Raw genomic sequence first — 23,692 nt, forward strand, 5'->3', positions numbered from 1 at the left:
GACATTATACAAACTACAAATACAATGTTTTTGAAGCTGATACCATAAATGTAAAATAAACATAATTCTTGTGCTGCAAGGACATCGATATATGTACCCTACAAGACTGTAGGGTAGATTATGCTAAATACTTCCCTGCCTTCTCTCGTATATTAAAATACTATTTAAAATAGTGTCATTACAATAAGATGAATAAATATGACATGCATGTCCTCCGTGTGCAGCTGTGTGCCGCTGGTCTGCAGCTCAGTCTGGGTATAAAAGGAAAGTTGCAGCAGGAGTAACGCGTGGAGTCCTGCAGCTTCCTGTCTGTCTGTCTGTCTGTCTGTCCTCCTGAGCAGACAGACAGGCAGCCGCATCCTCCCACTGCGGTCTGAGGACACGGACTCTCCTGCAGCTATGGATGAGGATCCCGCGCTCATTATTGGAACACTGGCACCGGACAGGATTGTGATCCTGCTGAAGCCCGCTGAAGGTGAGAGTCCTCGCGGCGTGGACAGATGCGTCTGCTGTGCGCGCGCGCGCGCGCGTGTGTGTGTGGAGCATGTGGACCAGAGAGCTGTATGTTATAGTAGTGACACGTTAATGTGGGACATGGGCTTCTCTGTCCTCTGTGAGGATGAAGAGGAGGATGAGGGTGAGGGTGACCGTGTTATTGGTTGGGGTGTTGTTGTGTTTTTGCTCGGGTGAAAATGATGATGCAGTGAATCATCGCAGCTACGCTGGTCGTTACAGACAGAGTACCTGATACACAGTGGCCTGTAGTGTTGTTACTTACAACAGCTGAGTTATTATTGTGAATGAATGGATGAATGAACCTCTGTCTTCAAAGTCAATCAATACGTAGTTAGAGTGATTTGTTGATGCAAAAACATCTGCTTTTATTTACAAGTAGTCATTAACATACAGGGACATTGTTGGTGCAGAAGAAACACAATAACAAGAAAAACACTAGTAAAAAGGATACACACATTTCTTTATTTGGTGCACTAACTCACTCTCACACAGATCTGATCCTAAATCAAACAAACAATACTCCTAATGTTTCCTGCCTTTGAGAGGATACAAATACTCTCCTCACTAAATACACCAGCCAATCCAAAGCACTTTAAAACGACCACAGTGCTGCACAAGATAATAAATACTTAAAAACTCACATGAGAAAATACACCCAAAAAAAAACAGCTAAAGTAAATGAAGAGACATAAAACATAGGTAACAGAATCTTAAATTAAACATCAAGGTGCACGTCGTAAAATAGAAGCAATGATTGTGACTACTTTAGTTTTAATAAAATATTTACATTTCAAAAGAATTATTTGAGCAATAAATAAGTCAAGTTTAAACATTTTTAAATGAGGAGTGGTGTGTGTGTGTGTGTGTGTGTGGCTGAAGCCCCCTCCTCATTCATTCAGGACAGACAGACAGGCAGACAGACTGGTGTATAGATGGTGGTGTCATGGAGTCTCACTGACCTTTGACAAAGGTAGATCCCGTGTCTGTGTCAGAGATTCGTCAGTGAGAGCAGAGGAAGTGATGTCAGAGAGTTCCCAGCATTCCCACGAGAACTCCGTCCAATGTTTATCACTTAACTGCTGCCACATCCACAACAACCGTGAGAGGGTTGTACTCCAGTGATTTAAGTTTACAAAAGTCTTCTTTTACATGAAGGGAACATTTTATTCTAATGAAGGAAAAAACTTGTGTTTTAATATTTATAATTAATGGAAACATTGCTATTTGATAATGTGAGGTAGTGGGAGCACCCATGTTTGTGACCTGGTCATGTTCTCCTTGTGTTTGTGTGGGTTTGCTCTGTGTTTCATGTCAGCTGCTTTGGCTCCAGCCGACCCTGCGACCCCTGTGACCCCTGTGACCCTCAAATGGATGAATGATATTTTCTAATCAGGGCTGAAGTGTTTTTTTCTGCTGAATCAAACGAGCATCTGTTGGGACCACGAGCTTCAAACTCCCTAATGAGCCAAACAGTGAAGTTTACAGTCTGATCGTCAAGGTCCAGCTGTTACTATAGGAATTATGGGATGCAAGTCATAAAGAACAAAACACCACGGCTGTCTTTAGATGAGGGTTTTGAACTCTTCATCATCAGTTACAACCTCTAACCACACTCACACACATATGGCAGAATATTCACTCGATCTGAATGACATTACTCTTAAAGGGTCAGTGCAGTGTTTTTGAGAAACATTATATTATGCAGAGCTATTGTGTTACAGTCCGCTGACGAGAGACCAGGACACAACAGCAACAGCAGAGACACTGTTAACACTGTCCCAGTGAAACCATCACACTTTCTCACCATGTTCCTGTGTCATGATGCAGCAGCTTCACTGTGACTGTCAATGTCAACCACTGGAAGCTTTGCCTTCTTTTACAACATCACTCCAGTGTGTACACTGTGTTCCAGTGTCTCTCTCTCTCTCTCTCTCTCTCATCGTGATAGTATCTTCACCCTCAGCAGCATCACAGGGAGGTGACGATGCTGCTGCTGCTGCTGCTGCTGCTGCTGCTGCTGCTGCTGCTGCTGCTGCTGCTGCTGCTGCTGAGTCATCGCTCTGCTGCTGTAAACTGTGTAAAGGACACACCTCCTCGTTCTAAGGGGAGTGGCTCCCGCTCGGGTAGAACCTGTCAGTCCCTTGTTGTTATTTATAGGATGACGCTGAGAGGGCGACACCAAAGCCAGTGATCGTTTACTGTATTCAGTATGAAACATAATGAGCAGCCCAAGAAAAGGAATTTGGCTGGTAATCGTAATGTTGCTGGTTCCACTCCCGGCCTGACCTGGTATCCCTGAGCAAGGTGCCCTATCCCCATTGCTCGTCATTAGTTGAACACTCTAAATGGACTGACACATCCAGCGTGCTCCTACTGTCCCAGGCCTGGATAGAATGGCACTATTATCTTATGTTCATGTACTGTTTACACACTGCTTATTTCTATATAAATAAAATAATAAAAAGTCAGGTGTAGTTTTGTGACAGAATGAATCCACTTGTGTTCTGTGTGATGAACATTCCTCTCACTAACACACGGTTCTGAAGGTTCTGCTCATAGTTAGATAAGAGGAGACAAACTTTCAACTGCACTCATTTGGTTTGTGCACAAAAACAACATCATTTCCGGGTTTGGTAACATTTTGAAAACAAGTGCTTTATTTATGGTGAACATCAGATCAAAGACTGCATGTGACACACACACGCACACACACACACATTACAGAAAAATCAGATCGTCCAAACGTTACAGTCACCAGAGACAGAATCTGATCTGGGTTTTCTATGTTTGATGTGAGGAATTCAAAGAGGGTCACGTCTGATTCTTCTGTTTTACAGTTTTACCACATTTGACTTGAATGTCTAAATCCTAGGAGTTGAAGAGCTCCTGTTTTTCCTCCTGTGTTCTGAGTGAGTGAGTGAGTGAGTGAGTGAGTGAGCTATCTCAACAAGATGAAATGTTGTCCAACATGCAGCAGCTCCCTTCACACTGTGATGATTCAGCACATTTACTCTGAATATTATTCAACATGCAGATTTCCATCTGCTGTCACAATCACACAAACATGCAGCAGAGGTTTAAAGCTGATGTGTAACTGCATCAACAACACCACGTTCAAATGAAATCATCTTTGTTTTCAAGACATTCAATTACAGCTAACGCACAATTAGAAAAGTAGTGACACAGTAACATCATCATCAGCTCTGGGAAGCGCTCACTCACTCACTCACTCACTAACGATCGTGGAATATTTATATTATATATTTATATGTATAGGTACTTAAATAGTCACAGCTAGTGTGTGTGTGTGTGTGTGTGTGTGTGAGGGTGTTGTTGGACACTGATAAGACAGTGGGAGGACGACACTGATAAGCTGTAAATGCGTGAGCTCCCTGTGTGTGTGTGTGTGTGTGTGAGATTATATTTACTCACGTATAAATACACTTCTGCATAGTTTGTATTTCACTTCTTTCATTCATAAACCAGTGAGGAGGTTCTCTGTCTCCTTCGTCTCCTTCGACTCTTTCGACTCCTTTGTTTCCTTCATTCTCTGGATATGAGGCGGGGCTAAGGTGGGGGGGGCGGGGTCACGCTGCTTCTTATCCAACAAACACATTAGTACATTGTGTGTAAAGGTTTTTTGTCTGTGTTTTTGTTGGCACACTTTAGACTGAGCGTGTTGGACAGACGGCTGCACTGACAGACAGACGATGGTAAGACTCTTCATTTGTCTGTGATCAGGAGAGAGAGACGTGGTCACATGGTCACGATCAGTCTTTAAATGAAGTATATACTGTGTGTACTCACTTACATGAAGGATGTTATAGAACCTAATGAGGAAGCAATGAAATCTATATGAAACCATAAATATGTTTTTAAACCTGTTTGTTTTCTTTCTTTCATGTTTGTTTGTTTGTTTGTTTGTTTGTTTGTGGTTGACATTCCATTTATCATGTATGTTGTTCGGTAGATGTGTTTTTGTTGTATTGTATAGAGTTAGAAAAGAAGGACGTCGGGGGAATCATTAATGTGAATATTAGACCTCGTGTGCTGAAACAGTGACATCATCACAGATTTAATGTTTACACCTGAATCTGCACATTACATAAAAAACATTGGGACTTAAACTTTATATAAACAATAGAAACACAGTTTATATTGAAGCTCTTTTTTTATGAAAAAGACAAAGGAGGAGTTATGATTCAGAAGTGCATTAACAGTGTTTCTGTTCCCACAAATAAACATTTAACACAACATTACACAACACATGAGCACGGGTTGATTATCTTCCCTTGACCTCACAGTGACGTCTGAATCATCACTAACTCGATGAATGACTTTTTCTGAGTTTGAATAGAATGAAAACTCTGCACTGAGGTTTGAGTCCTTTGCTAAATGTCAATATTATGTATTTTAGTTTAAGTGATGTGTTTCATCAGTGATGGAACACAGAGCAGAGACATGTGAACAAACCCACAGAGATCAGGTGACATCTCCTCTTGTCTCTTTTCAGTTTTACAGATTCATTCTTGACGACGACCAGTTTACAGTAAAAAGACAACAGAAGATGATTTGAACCAAATAGAATCAGGTACATAATATTGTCTTTAAAATGTATGGAAAATGACCAGTGACTGATAATAACAAGCTGCATGAGTATGAGTTTAAATATGTTGTTCATTTCACAGAAGAGACAAAAAAGTATAGATCTGTGTGTTATAGACACAAGCACGACCGATGATCCAACATCTATACTTTCGTCTTGAATCCTCTGTGAATCCTCCATCACAGTCCTCACAAAGTGCACTATTATTATTATTGTTGTTATTATTATTATTATTATTATTATTATAATAATATCCAGTTATAGTTTCAGCATCTAAATACCTGACAGACAGTTGGAGCAGCTGTTGTTGTCACTAATATTTAACGTGTTAACACTTTTCATTTAATCTCTGATTAGATCCAGATTATGACTGAATTAGAAGCCACGGGCGTGGGGGAGCATCCCCCTCCCTACATAATCTTTGTGGTGGTCTTCCTCTTCTTCATCACTGGCCTGATGGGCTTCCTCATCTGCCACTTGCTGAAGATGAAGGGATACAGATGCAGAGCTGGAGACATGGATGCTGATGAAGAGGAGGAGGAGGAAGAGAAACTTGGAGGCATTGCAGATGGTGAGAACCTTAGATTAGCCACATTTATAGATGTGTGTTTACACTGATCACATTTTTGATCTTTAAAAACACGTCTTCTTCTTCTTCTTCATCTTCTTCTTCTTCTTCTTCTTCTTCTGTGTTTCAGAGGAACATGAGGATAACCAGGACACCGTGGACCAAATCCTCAAGTGCATCATGGAGAATGAAGGTGACTCAGTTGCTGAAATGTTTATTTTTGGATGCACTTCTTCTTCACTTCTTCACGTTTGTCATTGCTGGTTAGAAACAGATGTGAGATTAGATTATATTCTTATTCCATCCAAATTACACGGCTCTGCTTGTCTCCAGCTAACATGGAAGCCTTCAACGAGATGTTGGGAAACCACAACGTGTGTGTGCGTCACGACCCCAGGTAAACTACTGTGTGTGTGTGTGTGTGTGTGTGTGTGTGTGTGTGTGTGTGTGTGTGTGTGTGTGTGTGTGTGTGTGTGTGTGTGTGTGTGTGTGTGTGTGTGTGTGTGTGTGTGTGTGTGTGTAAACTGACGCCCACATATGAAACTTGACTTTCAAACGTCCATGATGATGATGATGATGATGATGATGACGTTGATTTCCAGGCTGCGTCAGGAGTCTCTGGGGGGCGTTCCCCCTCATCACCACACAGTTCACTCAGGCACAGAACACAACTCGTGCCACCTGTGTGCTCAGGGCCGGTCTAAGAAGGGTCGCAGACCGAGCAGAACCCCGCGCTTCAAACAGCGGCCTGGAGAACAGACGGTCTTCTCTGTCGGCAGGTAACACGTGTGCAACAGCACGAGCTCACATGTGAAGACGACTGTAAACCGTGTGTCGCTCTCCTCGCAGGTTTCGCGTCACACACACGGATAAGAAGCTCCATGGAAGTCCCGGTCAAATGGTCAGTTCAGGAGACAATCTGGACCAATCACAGGACAGCGAGGAGCAGAAGGGCGGCGGCTACAACCTGAGGAGCATGTTCAAAGACACCCGACCTGCCTCAGACACCGCCAATGGGGCGGTGCCAAATGTGGGAAAGAGGAGGAAGAGTGTGACCTTATTTGGGCTGAGGCAAGGCAGTGACCCTGTCGCCATTAAAGTCATGGACACTGGAGCTATGAAACTCGCTGTCCAGAAGCAACCTGTGGTGCAGGAGGAGGAGGTGCAGGAGGAGGAGGTGCAGGAGGAGAACACTGTGATATCTACTGATAAACCTGGTTTTAAACCTGAGAAACCAAAACATCTCATCCCAGGGTCCGTTAATCCTCGCTCTTCCCAAGAAAAGAAAGAATCCCAGGACGTTAGCTCTGGTCCTGAACCGGGCGTAGACCTCACCACCGGCTCTTCTTCTGCCCCGAGATCGCTTTTCATTTCATCTCCCACGAAGAAAGTGGGACATGATGCAGAGAAGGTCTCTCCTGATCCTGGACCTCTGCAGACATCCACACCCATCGTTGCCATGACGGGATCCATCCCAGGTTTCACCCTGGTCCACCCCAGCAGTCAGTCTGAGTCCAGTTCTTGCACAGTGTTTCCAGTCACTCAGACTCCTCCTGACCCAGACTGCAGCCCAGACCTCGACCGGGGCTTTGGTGCCAGCCTTGCTTTGATAAGTTTAGGCTCCTCCCCTCAGTCTTCTTTCCCGATCAAAACCCCATCATCTTCCTCTTTGTTAAAAACTCCCTCCTCATCCCAGGCTGAGTTTTCCCCGCTCCACACTCCAAGCCCCAAACTATCATTTAGTCAAACTGTGTTTAATCAAACTTTATGTCAGACTCCAGTAGAGGGCGCTCTGTCACACAGTCTGCACAGTAACCCTAAACCTGACAACATCCCAGACCAAAGAGCTTCACCTGCTCTGACTGTGAGGTCCGGGAGCAAAGACGACGCGGCCTCCGCTCCGCGAGCGTCAGCTCCACGTTCACCAGTGGGCGGAGCTTTGATAGCTTCTGTTCTGTCCTCTCCCTCTGACGGACAGAGCAGTTTGTGTCTGTCCTCCTGCAGCCCAGGCTCCTCCTCCAGCAGAGTAAGTCATGTGGCCATCATCAAAGCCAGTCCTGACAGCAAGAGAGAGTTCTCTGTTGTCACCATGCTGGAGGAAGAAGAGGAAGAGGAAGAGGAAGAAGAAGAAGAAGAAGAAGAAGAAGAAGAAGAAGAAGAAGAAGAAGAAGAAGCCTCGACATCAGTCAAAGACCAAACAGCAGAAACTCATGAAGTTGACAAGGTGAACGTTGATCCAGCAGCTGGAGACATGAGCCAAGAGAAAGACGACATGGTGGAGATGGAGGATATTAGAGACTGTAAGGTGATGCAGGAGGAAGAGGAGGAGGAGGAGGAGGAGGAGGACACAACACACCCTGGACTGAGAGGTGAAGACTCCAGAACCATCATGTGATCATACAGACAGAAATGTATTATAATGAAGTAATGATGATTTAACCACAGCAATGATTAATAATCACAGTTTAAAGTTAGGAAATGTAAAAACAGAAACTTTATTAATAATAATAATAATAATAATAATAATAACAATAATAACATGTTAGGAGCAGCAAAAGCAAAGTGTAAAAACCCGTTTGCTTTTTTACTGTGGATCAGCTGATGATTGACAGACGTCTGCTTCCTGCCGCGCGTCACATGACGAAACTTTAACACTTTCACTATGAAATGGAAACAAAGTGAAAAAGTGATGGTTCAGGATTGTCGAGCTGGGATTTCATTCAAAAACTTCACAGCTTCCTGTTGACATAGATTTAATCAGGTGACTGCCGCTTAACCCCGCCCCCAAAAACCATATATTCATTAGGTCTGAGACTTGAGTCTCTGCTGAGAGCGATATATTATTCTGACTCAGCGTTTATGAACGTATGAATCCGTTAACGACACGTTTGTGCTGAGTCATGATTCTCCAACTGTGTAACAAGTGATTATTGTTGAAATAAACAAACACAACATGATTGTTATTTACACTCGTACAGTCTGAGTTTTATCTGTCTCATACTGATTCCCATCCCATAATATTGACCTCATAGATTTGCCTTTCAGACTCTTTGACATGTCTGAACTTTGACCTCGGGAGTCACTTGTCTTCCTTCCACACACCAAACAGCACAGTAAGAATATTAAACGTGTCACAATGGTAGTGATTTTATGGTTATTACAATTCCACAGGGCCACACGGTGGTGTAGTGGTTAGCACTCTCGCACACACACACCCCTGTGTGTGCGTGGGTTCTCTCCGGGTTCTCCGGCTTCCTCCCACAGTCCAAAAACATGCAATGTGGGGATTAGGTAAATTGGACACTCTAAATTGAGTGTGAGAGTGAATGGTTGTTTGTCTCTATCTTTGTGTGTGGCCCTGCGATGGACTGGCGAACTGTCCAGGGTGTGACCCCGCCTATCGCCCCATGTAGCTGAGATTGGCACAGCAGCCCCCGCGACCCTCTGGTGGAGGATAAAGCGGTTAGATGATGACTGACAATTCCACAGAATTTGTGGACACAACTTTTCAATCATCACGTAAATAAACGTCCTGGTTAAAGTAACTTGTGTTGCACATGTTTGTTTAGATTATAACAAGTAACTAAATAATACAGAATGATCACAACGAGATCAAACTTTGAAACATCAAAGAGTTCATATTATTTATATATTTTATAGCTTTTGTTTACATCCACGTTAAACAACCTCAAACATTTGCCTCAGTTTTAATGTAATATATATAATAATTAAATGAATCATTCTTTGCTGTGTCGGTTCTTTTCTCCTCCTGCTCTAACACACACACACACACACACACACACACACACCTCCTCAGTCAGTGAACTGCACATTAGTAACAAACTCTTACAATAGATGACACTAATTATCAGGAAGTGATTAAGAAGAACTCATTTAAGGATTCTCATGATGAGATGTGAAGTCAGTCAGGACGAAGGTGTTCACATTCATGACTTAACATGAAGATAATCTCAAGTAAAATGACAGCTCAGTGATTGATGTCACCATGGTGACACAGTCTGTTTCTTTATTTATTCACATTCCAGCCTCCGGCCCCTGAGACTCCGCTCCACAGCTTTACTGGAAATGGCAAAGTTTGAGTTTACCAGACACAGGTCAAAGGTCAACGGGCCTTCATGGGAATACAACCAGGAAGTGTGTGAGCAGCTGCTGTGGTCTTCCTCTCACTCTTTTATGACTGAGTGAAAACACACTTCATTCTCTCCGTCGCATGTGCTGCCCCCTGCTGTTCATCCAACACAACAGCTGCTACAAGTTCTTTATGTTGTGGTTCCTGTCGTCACATTTGTACAGTCACTGATGCACCTCAGTGAAAGAACCTCCAAAATCCAAATGACAGGGTTATTACAGTGTTTGACGGTGCTGAATATTACACACTGTACTCATCCAAACATCCTCTATAATCTTTTTATTAAAACACACTTGTGTAGAATATTAAACAACATTCAGTTCTAATAATATAGTGTTTAAAAGAAACAACAGCACTGTTTGATTCTGCTCATCCATCACAGAACAACTGAAGAGAAGCTGACACGTTTAGTCTGTGACTCAAGGCTGAGGAGGAGGAGGAGGAGGAGGAGGAGGAGGTCGACACTGAAACACACACACACACACACAGAGGAGATGAAACACTGACACATAAACAATCCTTTTCTATGATGTGTTTAAACAGCACATACAGGTCTGAGTCGGCAGCTGGAGAGATCTGGAGATGTGTGGCTGCTCCCAGCGTCTGAGGACAGAGACAAAGACAAATCAGAGGACACTATCACACTCACAAACAAAGAGAAAAGAACTGCTGGAGCCCAATCACACAACTCAGGAGACAGGAAAAAGTTTTATTTTCAAAGTGCAACAAAAACCCACTCGCAGGAAAAAGTTCTAGAAAAAACAAAGAAACAAACAAAAGAACAAGAACCTGACCTGACAACAGACCATAATATACACACGGTAATGAGGAACAGGTGGACACAATCAGGGCGGGGCGACAATCACAGTGGCGGGAAAACACAAGGGGGAGGAGCAAGTTACCTGAAAAGAGAGGCGAGAGACATTTCAAAATAAAACAGGAAACACAAACTAAACACCAGCAGCTTTGCTGTTCCTGACAGAGGGAGCTGTACTGAACTGATCCAGACTGAACCAAACTGATCCAAGCTGAACCAAACTGAATCAAACTGATCCAAACTGATCCAAACTGAACCAAACTGAATCAAACTGATCCAAACTGAACGAACTGATCCAAACTGAACCGCTGATCCAGACTGAACCAAACTGATCCAAGCTGAACCAAACTGAATCAAACTGATCCAAACTGATCCAAACTGAGAAAACTGATCAAACTGGTCCAAACTGAACCAAACTGATCCAAACTGAACCAAGCTGATCAGACTGAACCAAACTGATCCAAGCTGAACCAAACTGAATCAAACTGATCCAAACTGATCCAAACTGAGTCAAACTGGAACCAAACTGAATCAAACTGATCCAAACTGAACAACTGATCCAACCGGAACTGATCCAGACTGAACCAAACTGATCCAACCTGAACCAAACTGATCCAGACCTGAACCAACTGATCCAAGCTGAACCAAACTGATCCAAACTGAACCAAGCTGATCCAGACTGAACCAAACTGATCAAGATCCAAACTGATCCAAACTGAACCGCGATCCAGACTGAAACCAAACTGATCCAAACTGAACGAAGATCCAAATCCTGAACCAAGCTGATCCAGACTGAACCAAACTGATCCAAACTGATCCAAACTGAACCAAACTGATCCAAACTGATCCAAACTGAACCAAAGTGATCCACTAATCCTTAAACCAGGTTTCTCAGGTGTAATCCAGTATAACTGGTTATCACCACAGTTACAGTGTATCTGCTGCCTCTTGCTGGTCAAACACAGCTACTACATTCAAACTCCATGTCCATGCTTGCATCACTAGTTCATACTTTATGGTCTAATCTGAGAGAGGCTCATAATCCCAGTCAGATTTCTCATTGCGCCTCTCTGCCCACTTCTTTGGCATTTTTAACAACTTAACAACCAATCACAGACACGTTTGACTCTGTTCACCTTTGTCTGCGAGCCTTGGAAAAAAGACCTGCTGTTTGTCCTCAGCACAGATAGGGGGCGTATTAGTGACTGGAGAGCTACAGCCAGGGGTTGGGGGAACTGGGATGGGGGGAGAAAAGGGAGGCATGGTCGGGGTGAGGAGAGGCTGCAGAAAACAAACAACATGACGTGTTAGTCAGAGGACGAGCTCGTTCATCGCTAGCTTTTGGAAAGAATTCTCACGTCTTCTTCTGGTTTCTCCTCCTCACGTACGAGCTCCACCACCAACGACGGGAAGAGACCGACCTGTCCGTTCAGCTCGCCCTCCCAGAAACCATCGTCCACCTGCAACACAGAGGGTTACAGTGGATGTGTGGAAGCTTTGTAATCACACACACACACACACACACACACTCTCCATGGCGACAGCGTATCAGGTGGATGAGCGCCCCCTCCTGAAAGGAAAGCTCCTCTGCACTCTGGGCCTGGTAAGAGTACAGAGCTCTGGCTACACCTGGAACACACACACACACACACTGTGTTATGTAGTTATTAGCATTAGCTACCCTGTAAAACAATACACTATAATAAATACAGGCACGTGATTAGTGGTCTACGGTTTATATACGTCATGACATCAGTGATCCAGTGTGACATAAGCAGCTAGTTAACGTTAGCTCGCTGCTAAGTGCCATCTTCTTATAGAGCTTACTCAAACCTGCTGACAGCGCCATCTACAGGTCTGACAGTGATCACGATTGGTAACAATAAAGTAAATGGAAAACATGTTGTGAAGTACTTCTGTAATTCTGTGGACACCAGAGGAAACGTTGTGTTTAGTTTTATTTCACAGACTGAGGCTGATTACATTTAACCAATGATGTTACTGACTACTTTGATTTCAAAGGAGTGAACACATGCAGAACGTCAGCGTGTTAACAATAAAAACAATAAAGTAATAAGAGATGTCTGACACAGGTCGCACCATCATGTTACTGAATCTTACAAACAAAGAAAAAAGTAATGAAATAAATGAGTTTACAAACAACAGAGACTCCAGAGTAACAGAACATACACAGATATCAACGATGAAAAGGAAGACGTGGACAATGTTTTAAAAACATCTCAGCAAAAAAAAGGAAAAAGGAGGAAAACAGCAAAACACACAGGGACCAGAACCAGGACCAGGACCAGGAAGTGTCGTAAAGCTCAGGAACTGAACACATGAAGCATCAAAGACACAGAGCACAATGGAGAGGCAGGAGAATCAAACACAGGTGAGTCACATCAGGGTGAGGAAGTGTCTTACATGTGTGTAAGATGCTTTGACCTTTGACTGCACTGACCTCTAAGTAATCATCTCACACACACACACACACACACACACTGCTAACCTCTGCTTCCTGTCGTCTCTTTATTCCCAGTGGATGAGATGGAGCTGAAGGAAGCGTCCAGCTGAACAGCGCCCTCTGCTTGTAGACACAGTAACTGCACATATCGCTCAGGAACGTAGCCCACCTGACCACATGCATTACACACCTGCACACATCCCAGTATATACAGTTTACCATCTCACATGAATTCAAGTCACTTTCACGTGTAATCCTGTCAGCAGCATCATTCTCACAGTATGCAAGGATCTGGTTTAGAAAGCCCAGTTTGACCCAGTTTGACCCAGTTTGACCCGGTTCATGGGGTCTGCATGTGTTTGCCTCTGGGTCAGCGTCTCCTCTGTGTTCTCATGAAGCCACAGTTTGAAAATGAAATGCTTGGATTTACATCAGCACAAAGTGAAGGTCACACACAACAACACATGTGACCATGTCAACAGCTGCTGTCACTCCTGCTCAGCACCACTAACTAGTAACTAGTAACTAGCGCTCGCATGTGCACACTTTTGAATGTGGGCCACACAGTGGGTGTAGTGGTTCCTGTCCAGACCCGGGTCAGAACATGTTTTACCTTCAGCCAGTCCTCCATGTCTCCATCTTCTATCACATGGAGCTCCTCCCCTTCCATGATTGACAGCTCATCTGACTGGCTAGCCTGAAGGACACGACAAGCTTTTGTCATAATTATGATGATTATAATTCTTTAGACACATATGGGTTACAGAATAAAGATATCAAATAAAAAGTCATTAAAGTTTCCCCTAACCCTAACTCACCCCTGTAGGTGGCGCTGTATCTCTCTATGAGCTAGTGCGTAATGAACGGGTTTCCTGCATATATTATTATTATTATTATTATTATTATTATTATTAATATTATCGGACTCACAGGTGCATCTGTTGTACCTGATAACTATAGATGACTCTGCAGGCTGCAGGATAAATGCACACTCCAGACGCTGATCCTGGATCTGCAAAGATGTCCACATTCTCATCATCATAGTCCTCAAAGTCAGTCAACTCAAACTCGTCCTCCTGGAAAACACACAGGAAGAAGAAATGCTGTCCTCTGAAGATGAGCGTGATGTGACTCAGGTGTGATGGTGTGTGTCGTGCGTACTGAGAAGTCCTCGGTCGACTTCCTCTGTTCACTGAGCCGTCGCTCTCTCTCCAGCTCCTCCTCCGCCTGCTTCATGGCGTCGTGACGCCACTCTTCAATTCCTGAGACTTTGTCTGACAACAGAGTCAGACGAGCGTCCGCCTTCATCCTGCTGAGCTGAGACAGACAGACAGACAGACAGACAGAGGAACTGAAATAAATATCGACAGCAACTGCATCATCATCATCATCATCATCTCTGCTTTGAGTAAAACACCATATTTCAGTCACATTCTCAATAAATGACACATTTATTAACAAAACACTGTTTCTTCAAGTGAAAATACAACAAAGATACCTTCTATAAAAACTTTTTCATTTGAATAAACTTGGAGTAATAACGTATATTGTGCATATTTATAACAGAAATAATATTTGTTGACATTCCACAAACGCGTGGTGCAGCCAGTGTGTGAACGTGTTACAGAAAACTCTGTGTGTGTGTGTGTGTGAACGTGTTACAGAAAACTCTGTGTGTGTGTGTGTGTGAACGTGTTACAGAAAACTGTGTGTGTGTGTGTGTGTGTGTGTGTCTGTGTGTGTGTGTGTGTGTGTGTGTGTGTGAGTGGTGTGTGTGTGTGTGTGTGTTACAGAAAACTGTGTGTGTGTGTGTGTGTGGCTACAGAAAACTCTGTGTGTGTGTGTGTGTGTGTGTGTGAAACGCAGAAACTCTAAAAACCTGTGTGTGTGTGTGTGTGTGTGTGAACGTGTTATAGAAAACGCTGTGTAAAATGTAGAGTAGAAAACTCTGTGTGTGTGTGTGAACGGTTACAGAAAGCTGTAGAAACTCTGTGTGTGTGTGTGTGTGAACGTGTTATAGAAAAAACTCTGTGTGTGTGTGTGTGTGTGTGTGCGTGTGTGCACTGTGTGTGTGTGTGTGTGTGTGAGTGTGTTAGAAACTCTGTGTGTGTGTGTGTGTGTGTGAGCGTGTGTACAGAAAACTCTGTGTGTGTGTGTGTGTGTGTGAACGTGTTATAGAAAACTCTGTGTGTGTGTGTGTGTGTGTTAGAAAACTCGTGTGTGCAGAAAACTGTGTGTGTGTGTGTCTGAAAACTGTGTGTGTGTGTGTGTGCGTGTGCTGTGTGTGTGTGTGTGTGTGTGAACGTGTTATAAACCTCTGTGTGTGTGTGTGTGCGTAGAACGTGTTATGTCTGTGTGTGTGTGTGTGTGTGTGTGTGTTACAGAAAACTCTGTGTGTGTGTGTGTGTGAACGTGTTACAGAAACTGTGTGTGTGTGTGTGTGTGTGAAAGTTATAGAAAACTCTGTGTGTGTGTGTGTGTGTGTTATAGAAAACTCTGTGTGTGTGTGTTACAGTGTGTGTGAACTCTCTGTGTGTGTGTGTGTGTGTACAGCAGTAAAACTGTGTGTGTGTGTGTGTGTGTGTGTTACAGAAAAAATCAGAAAACTCTGTGTGTGTGTGTGTGTGAACGCGTGTACAGAAAACTCTGTGTGTGTGTGTGTGTGAAACTCTGTGTGTGTGTGTGTGAAAACTCGCGTGTTACAGAAAACCTGTGTGTGTGTGTGTGTGTGTGTGTGTGAAGTGTGTGCAGAAAACTCTGTGTGTGTGTGTGTGTGTGTGTGTGAACGTGAAATAAGAGAAAACTCTGTGTGTGTGTGTGTGTGTGTGTGTGTGTAAGAGAAACTCTGTGTGTGTGTGTGTGTGTGAAGTGAACGCAGAGAAAACTGTGTGTGTGTGTGTGTGTGTGAACGCACAGAAAACTCTGTGTGTGTGTGTGTGTGTGTGTGTGTGTGTGAGCGTGTTACAGAAAACTCTGTGTGTGTGTGTGTGTGTGAACGTGTTATAAAACACTGTGTGTGTGTGTGAACGCGTGTACAGAAACTTCTGTGTGTGTGTGTGAACGTGTAGACGTGTGTGCTGTGTGTGTGTGAAGCGTGTTATAGAAAACTCTGTGTGTGTGTGTGTGAAGCGTGTTACAGAAAACTGTGTGTGTGTGTGTGTGTGTGAAGCAGTTAAGAAAAACTGTGTGTGTGTGTGTGTTATAGTGTGTGTGTGTGTGTGAACGTGTTACAGAAAAACTGTGTGTGTGTGTGTGTGTGTGTGTGTGTGTGAACGGCTAAAGTATAATGTAAAATATTTACTTGAATATACACTATTACCCAAAGGCTTTGATCAATGTGGTATAAAGATGTATTTTATGTAAATGACGTTCACGCTTTCATCACATGTGCAGAAGTGTCAGTAAAGGATTGTGATGAAGATGAAGACGAGTGAGAAAAGCTCTTACCTTGGCTTTCCTGACGCTGTCCTGCACCTCTGTGATCTTCTGCTCCACACTGAGCCCCGTCTCCCCCGACAACAGCATCAGCCGACTCTCTAACACCTGCAGAGCCTGCGATACCATGACAACATGTAACCATGACAACGTGTAGCTCCTCATGTGACACGGGACATTTCTAAAATACTAAGAATGATTAAATCTCTGCATTAGGAATAAAAAGTCTGAGTGAAATTATCAGAAAAAACACCATCGCGTATGACTATACTATGAGTATGACAGAGCAGCGCCCAGGAACCTGTGTAAAGGTCATACACAGAGATGGTGTTAAAGTAAAGGCTTGTCAGTAAAACGTGAAACACATGGTTGATCACATGAGCACTGACAGCATCAACAATCATTCACAGTTAAATAGAGTTATGAGTTCAGAGAACTGCTGCAGAGAGACAGACGTTGACTTACTACACTGTGGTGTCAACAGGAAGCTGTGATGGCTTCACACTCATTACATACGCCTGTATCTAACTCACAGTCTCACAGTCTCACCCTCTCTCCGTGGGTGATGATTTTATAGTCTTTGGCAGCTTTCCCCGCCCACTTCTTGGCCTCCTTCACCAGACAACCGTCAGCCTCTGAAGCACAGACTTCCTGCAGAGACGACACCTGCGCAGAAGTGAGACTTTTACTGTGACAGGAAATGCAAGATGGTAGTTTACCACACAGAGACATGGATGTTCCTCTAAGTGTGTGAGTGAAGAGTGAAGACTCACCATGTGCACACAGGTGGTGAATTATAACCCTATACATGTCTATACGTGGATGCACCACACTGTGTTACCTTGGCTCTGCTACGTGTCGACGTGTCCGTGTTCATCAAGACGAGAAAAGCATCAATAAATACTATCAATAATAAATCAATCAATAAATACAGACGAGTGAACACTTGACTCTACGTCACCATTGTGATGATTTTTCTCTCTGTTGCTGTAACATTATTCATATGATGCATCCTTCAATTAAAACAGCTCTGTCAAGCAAGACTATCAGACCTGACTGAGGGAGTGTTTGAGTGTATACAGCAGCAGTGCAAGGGATGAAACTCTTCTGAAACTTTGTGTGAACTCATGAATGTGATGAGTAACACTGTTCTCACTGAAACATGAACAAAGAACTGTCAAATACACTAGAACTCAAACTCATTTACTAGTTTGTCACAGTCTGGGAAAAATGCTTGTATTTCCATGGAATTTTCAGGTCCAGACAAACAAACAAACAAACAAACAGACAGACAGACAGACAAACAAACAAACAGACAAAAAGACAAACAACAGACAGACAGACAGACAAACAAAACAAACAGACAACAAACAAACAGACAGAACAGACAGACAGACAGACAAACAAACAGACAGACAGACAACAAACAAACAGACACAGACAGACAAACAAACAAACAGACAAAACAAGACAGACAGACAACAGACAAACAAACAGAAAACGACAAACAAGACAAACAAACAGACAGACAACAAACAAACAGACAGACAACAACAAACAGACAAACAAAACAAACAAACAGACAGACAGACAGACAAACAAACAAACAAACACAGACAAACAAACAGACAAACAAACAGACAAACAAACAGACAAACAAGACAAACAAACAGACAAACAAACAAACAAAGAGACAACAAACAAACAGACAAACAAACAGACAAACAGACAAACACAAACAAACAGACAGACAAACAACAACAAACAGAACAAACAGACAACAAACAGACAAACAAACAGACAAACAAACAGACAAACAAACAGACAAACAAACAACAACAACAAACAACAAACAGACAAACAAACAGACAAACAAACAAACAGACAAACAAACAGACAAACAGAACAAACAACAACAAACAGACAAAACAAGACAAAACGAACAAAACAAACAGACAACAAACAGACAAACAAACAGACAAACAACAGACAAACAAACAGACAAACAAACGACAAACAAACAAACAGACAAACAGAAAACAGACAAAAACAAACAACAAACAAACAGACAAACAAACAGACAAACAAACAGACAAACAAACAGACAAAACAAACAGACAAACAGACAAACAAACAAACAAACAAAACAGACAAACAAACAGACAAACAAACAGACAAACAAAACAAAACAGACAAACAAAACAGACAAACAAACAGACAAACAAACAAACAGACAAAACAAACAGACAAAACAAACAAACAGACAAACAAACAAACAAACAGACAGACAAACAGAACAGACAAACAAAGACAAACAAACAGACAAACAAACAGACAAACAAACAGACAGACAAACAAACAAACCTTGTCACGTGGTGCAGGCTGGAATAGGAATTCAGTGGTTTTACTGAATACCACAGATTCTTGCAGAAACTGCTGGATGTTTTTCTCCCGGGTCACCTGACGACACAACAGCCAATCACAGTTGATGAAAAACATTTCAATCCAGGTGTGACTCAGGTCATCAAGTGTGTTTTTAAGCAACAACAGAGCAGTGTTTTCACTTCCTCTGACCTTGCACCATCAATATGCATCTTCAAAATGCCACACTGAGGCACTGAGCTTTTCAAGTGGTTTCCCACAGACTGCACAAACTTTTTATGTATGTGTCGAATGTGGTTCTGTGAACTTTCTTCACCCTTTCAGTTACAGCAGGGACTCACTGATCTCTGCTGCGCTGTCTGCTCTCTGGCCATCGTCTCTTCCATTTCATCACTTGTATATACATACATATACAGTATATATATCTATATATAGATAGATAGATATAAATGCTATAGAAAAGAACAAAGTGAAGTATCTCTGTGCTCTGCTGTAATTGTATTGTCTGTAATATTTTTCCATGCTTGAAGATCAGGCCTGTTTTACTTCTGTCTGTCACCTTCTCCTCAAACCTCTCACCAACATGTCCACTAACGACGATGTGAGACATGTCTTGATTCCCAGCTCCGCTAGTCTACATGCCGATGTGTCCTTTTGGCAGGACACTTCAGCTCCCGCTGCTCCTGACGAGCGTGTGAATGTGTATGAAAGGTGAGAGACAGAGAACCCTCTAATGTATGAAAGCCTGAATGAATGGGTGAGTAAAAGCAGCTTTGAGTCGTCATGAAGACTAGAAAAGTGCTCTGTAAATAGAAACACTTTACCCATAAACCACTGAATGTAGTGCAAACTGAACACAAGTACCTTAGCCAGACTGTCCCATATGTTGCTGTAGTGTCTGTGTGTGCTCAGACAGAAATCCATCTCGGTTCCACACACCAGCGTGAAATGGTTCCTCAGATCATCATAAACGCTGCCGTCCATCTGCTGATGACATTAAGACAATCATTTTCTAATCAAAGTGTTAAAAAGTGAGTGTTCCTAATATTCTGACACATCATGTTTGTAAGACTAACAACAACTTTATCAGTGTGTGTGTGTGTGTGTGTGTGTGTGTTACCTCCATAATCCGGGGTAAGTCGTCTGTATAGTAGCTCTGGTGATGAGCATTCACTGCTGCTAAAGCTAACAGGTAGTCATTACGGACTTCAGTCAAACGGTCATCACACTCTTTCAGCCTGGCAGTGAGCTGCACGCACACACGCGCACACACACACACACACACACACACACACACAGTCTTAATTCTTATGTCCTTAAGTTACTTAGTTGACTTTATTGGTGTCTTTTTTTGACTTGAAACTCTGTGAGAGTGTTGATAAGTTGACGTCATGGACAGTTAGTGCCTCCGTACCTTAGCAGTGAGTTTATGTAATCCTGATTTAAAGTGAAAAATCCCATGTTCACTCTTTTTGGCTCTGAAAGACAAACGTAGAAACGTAATCATTCAACATCCAGTACTTTCCTCAAAGAAAGAAAAACAAAACAAATCACTTCCTGTGTGCAGGTCGTGTGGAGCTGAGTGTCAGTTACAGTATGTAACAGACACTTTTTTTATATTGTTTAAACTTGGACATGTGCTTGTTATTACAATATTATTTGATGCTGAACACAAACACACACTGACCTGCTGTGTGCATCAGCAGCTTTGTCTCTGGCAACACTGGCAATGTGACTCAGCTGGTGGTAGCTCTTCTTCAGTCTGTGCAGCTCGCGCAGAGCATCGACGACTTCACCCTGCACCGTCTGCAGCTGCTCCAGACCCTGACACACAAACATGGACGCTGTGTTTCATGTTGTGTTGTGTGTAGTGTGTGTTGTGTGTTGTGTTCGCTGTCTCACTCTCTTAGCTCGGATGTCCTTTGCATTGCGAACACTTCTGGACGCTTGTCCGCTCAGTGTGCGGTATTCCTCTGCAGCAGCGAGTCGTGACGCAGCCGCCTGAGCTGTGGCGTCCACCACGGAGCGCCACGCGCCAAACACACTGCTGCAAGAGACACACACACACACACACACACACACACGGTAACACAAGACTTTTCCTTCATGTTGGTTACCCAGAAGGAAACAAGTGTGTGTGTGTGTGTGTGTGTGTAGTTACCCAGAAGTGATAACATGTGTATTTCCTCTCTGCCAGTCTCTCTTCTGGTACTGAACAGCTAATCTCTGAAGAGCCTGAAAAAAGACATTTATTGACTAACACTTAAATTCATGAATTCAAATGATTCTTTATTGTCAAAATGCAAAATGTTTTAGACATGATGTATTTTCCATGTCTCACACACACACACACACACACACACACACGTGATACATTCTCCACCTCGGTGCAGAAACACACAGATTGTAGCTTTTCCTGAAAAGGTGGAACGCTCTCATGTGAGGAGAGTTTTAGAGTGAACACGTCACTGATACGAGACCTCAAATCAATACATGACGAGCATTTCCAGTAAAGAGTGAAACACAAGTAAAAGTGGATCAGAGCCTGCGGTAACTCACCTGACCGTACTCCTTCTCTATCGCCGCGCGGTGCTTGCTGAAGGTCCTTGGGGAACAACAGAGATGAAGCACACACACACACACACACACATCAACAGACGTGTAATTGTATTGATGTGTCACACACACAGTCTGTACCTGATCTCCTCCAGCAGCTCAGTGTCCTGATGCTGTTTGCTCTGCAGTTTACTGAGCTGCTCTGAAAACACCAGCTTCACCTGCTGACTCTCCTTCACCTGCACACACACACACACACACACACACACACACACACACACACACACTGTTATGTAGTTATTACCATTAACTATTATAAATACATGTGATTAGGAAACAATAGACGTGGTCAACGATTTATATGATGATATATGATATATGATATATATAACAGGAAGTTATTATTTACGTCATGACGTTAGTGATCCAGCGTGACAGTGGCTAAGTGCAGTGGCTGTTCATTTCCATGTTGAAAGTGGACTATAAAGATTATTAAAATAACAATGTGACACACACTCCACTGTTCTCCTGACACACACTTCACTGTTCTCCTGACACACACTCCACTGTTCTCTGACACACACTTCACTGTTCTCCTGACACACACACCCACTGTTCACCTGACACACACTTCACTGTTCACCTGACACACACTTCACCACCACACCACTGTCCACCTGACACACACACTGTTCACCTGACACACACCACACACACACTTCACTGTCCACCTGACACACACTTCACTGTTCACACACACACTTCACTGTCCACCTGACACACACTTCACTGTTCACCTGACACACTTCACTGTTCACCTTCACTGTCCACCTGACACACACACACGTTCACTGTTCACCTGACACACACTTCACTGTTCACCTGACACACACTTCACTGTCCACCTGACACACACTTCACTGTTCACCTGACACACACTTCACTGTCCACCTGACACACACTTCACTCCACCTGACACACACACTCTGTCCACCTGACACACTTCACTGTCCACCTGACACACACTTCACTGTCCACCTGACACACACTTCACTGTTCACACAGACACACACTTCACTGTCCACCTGACACACACTTCACCTGACACACACTTCACTGTTCACCTGACACACACACTTCACTGTTTGACACACACACTGTTCACCTGACACACACACTTCACTGTTCACTTCACTGTTCACCTGACACACACACTTCACTGTTCACCTGACACACACTGTTCTCCTGACACACACTTCACTGTTCTCTGACACACACTTCACTGTTCTCACTGACACACACTTCACTGTTCACCTCCACACACACTTCACTGTTCTCCACACACACACTGACACTTCACTGTTCCCTGACACACACTGTCACTGGTCTCCTGACACACACTTCACTGTTCTCCTGACACACACTTCACTGTTCACCTGACACACACACTTCACTGTTTGTTCACCTGACACACACTTCACTCCTGACACACACTTCACTGTTCTCCTGACACACACACTTCACTGTTCTGACACACACTTCACTGTTCACCTGACACACACCTGACACACACTTCACTGTTCACCTGACACACACTTCACTGTTCACCTGACACACTTCACTGTTCACCTGACACACACTCACTGTTCTCCTGACACACACTTCACTGACACACTTCACTGTTCACCTGACACACACTCACTGTTCTCTGACACACACACTTCACTGTTCTCCTGACACACACACTTCACTGTTCTCCTGACACACACTTCACTGTTCTCCTGACACACACTCGGCACAATCTTACCTTTCTGGGTGGTGGTTGCATGTTTGGACGCTGCTGGTGTCTGTTATTATCTCCAAGGTTGGTTTACTTTGTTTCAGCTGAGGTGCTCTGCTAACTTCCTCAATACACATCATACACATGTGCATCTCTCTCTCTCTCTCTCTCTCTCTCCTCTCTCTCTCCCTCCCTCTCTCTCTCTCTCTCTCTCTCTGTGTCTTGAATAAAGCCAGTAGAGGGCAGCAGAGTCTATGATTATACCTGCACACGTGTGTCCTTTGACACCAGGATTATGGATCTTCTCCTCTTGTTACCCGTCTGTCACTAACACTTAACAAGCTCTCTCTCTCTCTCTCTCTCTCTTCTTTCCCACATTATTTCCTTTCATCCACTTCTCCTCTCACCTCAGATTTAT

General features: G+C 43.3%; 2 protein-coding genes across 5 annotated transcripts; one reads left to right on the forward strand and one right to left on the reverse strand.

Moving 5' to 3' along the window:
• Positions 1-327: 327 nt before the first annotated feature.
• rell2 (RELT like 2) lies at positions 328-8,665 on the forward strand. Of its 2 annotated transcripts, none has more exons than XM_044041171.1 (8): positions 328-475; positions 4,186-4,229; positions 5,030-5,107; positions 5,480-5,693; positions 5,821-5,883; positions 6,024-6,087; positions 6,293-6,469; positions 6,540-8,665. In XM_044041171.1, the coding sequence occupies exons 4-8, from the start codon at positions 5,489-5,491 to the stop codon at positions 8,083-8,085; spliced, it is 2,055 nt and encodes a 684-aa protein (XP_043897106.1). In that variant the 5' UTR covers positions 328-475; positions 4,186-4,229; positions 5,030-5,107; positions 5,480-5,488; the 3' UTR covers positions 8,086-8,665. The 2 variants fall into 2 exon arrangements, with proteins under 2 accessions (XP_043897106.1, XP_043897105.1); XM_044041170.1 differs by lacking the exon at positions 328-475 and adding an exon at positions 3,943-4,088.
• A 1,437-nt stretch (positions 8,666-10,102) lies between these two features.
• Positions 10,103-23,430, reverse strand: LOC122778997 (F-BAR and double SH3 domains protein 1-like). Of its 3 annotated transcripts, XM_044041179.1 has the most exons (21): positions 23,302-23,429; positions 21,636-21,733; positions 21,498-21,543; positions 21,100-21,173; positions 20,841-20,985; positions 20,626-20,762; positions 20,353-20,416; positions 20,059-20,187; positions 19,803-19,925; positions 18,921-19,016; positions 17,106-17,222; positions 16,569-16,673; positions 14,283-14,438; positions 14,069-14,197; positions 13,735-13,818; positions 13,167-13,311; positions 12,188-12,286; positions 12,016-12,119; positions 11,794-11,938; positions 10,391-10,443; positions 10,103-10,304 (listed from the first exon to the last, which is right to left on the reverse strand). In XM_044041179.1, exons 1-21 carry the CDS (start codon positions 23,320-23,322, stop codon positions 10,260-10,262), a joined length of 2,115 nt encoding a protein of 704 aa, XP_043897114.1. In that variant the 5' UTR covers positions 23,323-23,429; the 3' UTR covers positions 10,103-10,259. The 3 variants fall into 3 exon arrangements, with proteins under 3 accessions (XP_043897114.1, XP_043897116.1, XP_043897113.1); XM_044041181.1 differs by lacking the exon at positions 11,794-11,938; XM_044041178.1 differs by lacking the exons at positions 10,103-10,304; positions 10,391-10,443 and adding an exon at positions 10,454-10,742 and having other exon boundaries at positions 19,803-19,922; positions 23,302-23,430.
• Between the last annotated feature and the right edge of the window lie 262 nt (positions 23,431-23,692).

The sequence above is a fragment of the Solea senegalensis genome, linkage group LG12 (genome assembly GCF_019176455.1).
Source record: "Solea senegalensis isolate Sse05_10M linkage group LG12, IFAPA_SoseM_1, whole genome shotgun sequence".
Classification (NCBI taxonomy): Eukaryota; Metazoa; Chordata; class Actinopteri; order Pleuronectiformes; family Soleidae; genus Solea; species Solea senegalensis.